The 2,278-nt window shown below is 43.5% G+C and overlaps 1 protein-coding gene across 2 annotated transcripts in view; it reads left to right on the top strand.

Annotated features, from left to right (window-relative positions):
• The window catches only part of LOC122549869 (cytochrome P450 26B1), a 54,889-nt gene that overhangs the window by 22,508 nt on the left and 30,103 nt on the right, over window positions 1-2,278 (top strand). Inside the window, exon 1 of one of the 2 annotated variants that reach the window (XM_043690083.1) lies at window positions 1,696-1,945. The exons of the other annotated variant lie outside the window; for it this stretch is intronic. Coding sequence (XP_043546018.1) covers window positions 1,938-1,945 — 8 coding nt within the window. The 5' untranslated portion in view covers window positions 1,696-1,937. Of the gene's footprint in view, window positions 1-1,695; window positions 1,946-2,278 lie in introns of those variants that run through there. 2 annotated transcript variants of the gene reach the window in all.

Here is a 2,278-nt window from a genome sequence, read left to right as displayed (position 1 = left end):
TTTTTGCCCTCCTGATTTCCCACTTAAGTATACTCCTAATTCCTTTATACTCTTCTAAGGATTCACTTGATCTATCCTGTCTGTACCGTACATATGTTTCCTTCTTTTTCTTAACCAAACCCTCAATTTCTTTAGTCATCCAGCATTCCCTATACCTACCAGCCTTCCCTTTCACCCTGACAGGAATATACTTTCTCTGGATTCTTGTTATCTCATTTCTGAAGGCTTCCCATTTTCCAACTTTGATTTCTCTGCACAGATGCTGCCAGATCTGCTGAGCTTTTCCAGCGACTTCTATTTTTGTTTCTTATTACATGGTCTGCTATTACACAGAACCCATTGTTAGCCACTAACGGTCACCATTAACAGTTATTCACCCTCCCAGCGAAAACGTTATCCGACTCCTTTATCTGTCTAACTGTTCTCTTTTTTTGGGCTTTATCCCCACCTACCATCTACTCCTTACCCCTTCCCCCCAACCCTATGTACTGCATATAAATTGACATTTTCCTAGCTACCATCAGTTTGGAGGAAGGGTCACCCGATTTCTCTCCTGCTGAGCTTTTCCAGCAATCTTTATTTTTGTTTCTGATTTACAGCATACAGTTAATAACTGATTTTCAGTTTTTATTGAGCAAGTATGAGGATTGGGAATTAAAAATCATAAAAAAGGTCAACAAAAAAAACCTGACAAAATGGAAAGGAAATAGAAAATAAAAGTAAACCAGCTGAAAAATTTAAATAAGCATCTATTAAGGAAGAGAGTAATCTCTCCTTCAAAGCAGAAATAGGAGAAATTAGTGACAGAGAAATTAAACAAATATTTTGTGTCTATCTTCTCAGTGGAAGACATCAGTTTCAAGCCAAAACCAAATATTAGAACATAGAACATAGAACAATACAGCGCAGACATGATTTTCCACAATTCCTTAGGTTTGGAAATAACTCCATCCATTTTTAAGTTGGCATTTTGAAGTTTTAAGTTTTCAAAAAAGGGGGAAAGATGCTAGAAACTATTAGTAACGATGTCTAATCACTGCACTTAGAACACTATACGTGATTAGTACAAGTCAACATAGTTTAATAAAAATTATAAAAGGGAAATCCTATTTTATAAATTTATCACGGCTCTTTGGGGATGCAACTAGTAAGGTGGAGAAAAGGAGGACCAGTAATTTTCACAAAGTGTTTGATAAGGTCCATATAAAGATTAATGCTCATGGGGGGATGATATATTAGAGTGGTTACAGGGCCGGTAAACTGACAGGAAGCAGAGAATAGGAATAAATTTGGCATTTTCAAGGAAAAGACTAATTCTGAAGAACAGTTGAGTTATCTCTCCCATGCCCTGACCCGCAATTCTAACTCAACCAACATCACAAAAGGAAATGATCTTTCGTGGTCATTGTCACATTGCTGTCCGTGGGATCTTGCTGCGCGCAAACTGGGCTGCGGAGTTTCCTATATTACAACAGCCGCCACATTTAAGAAGTTCGGCTGGTTGTGAAGCGCTTTGGAACGTCCTACATTTGTGACGGGCGCCACATCAATGCAAGTCTTTAGCTTCTGAAGGAAAGGCGGGGCGTGAGGCCGAGCAGCGACGCGCTTTCAAGGAGTCAGCCCTGGTACGACGGGCCGATTGACCTGGCTCAGTGGTGCGGCTGGAAGGGGGGGAAAGAGGGTGAGAGAGGAATGGCTGTGCTGTGGTACCGTTTGTGTCCGCTTGATGGGAGTGTTGATAGTGAGTGATCAGCGTTCACACACACACACACACACACACACTGACACTGACAGAGTCAGGTCAAAACAACAACACAAGCTACCACCCACATTGGCTGCTGAATACTCCATCCCTGGAAAGCTCTCTCACTCAGCACCGATGTGTTACACTTTTAGGCAGCACAACGCACTTGACCAGACTGTAATGCCGAGCGGTAATGGCCAGGTATCTGTGAATGATGGGTTCCAGTCTGCTCATGTCCCTCCGGTTACAGTGGGTTCCGATGGGTTGGGATTAGGGACTGAAGCAGGAGCCGTGACAGTCTCGGAATCACTGGCGGATGGTACACAGAGCTCATTCCAAACACCGACTGGACCCCGTTCCCTTTTACTGGACTGGGTCCTAGCTTGACTCAGAGGGAGATAACCACACCTCGACTTTATTCCCTCTCCTCAATCCCTCTCTCCTTCAGGTACCCTCTCCTTCACTCTCCCCTTCTCCTCCTTCACTCCCCCTTCTCATTCACTCTCCCCCTCCCCTCCTCCCTTCCTTCACTCC

The sequence above is a fragment of the Chiloscyllium plagiosum genome, chromosome 1 (genome assembly GCF_004010195.1).
Source record: "Chiloscyllium plagiosum isolate BGI_BamShark_2017 chromosome 1, ASM401019v2, whole genome shotgun sequence".
In the NCBI taxonomy this organism is placed as follows: Eukaryota; Metazoa; Chordata; class Chondrichthyes; order Orectolobiformes; family Hemiscylliidae; genus Chiloscyllium; species Chiloscyllium plagiosum.
This window is presented reverse-complemented; position numbering and strand designations above follow the sequence as displayed.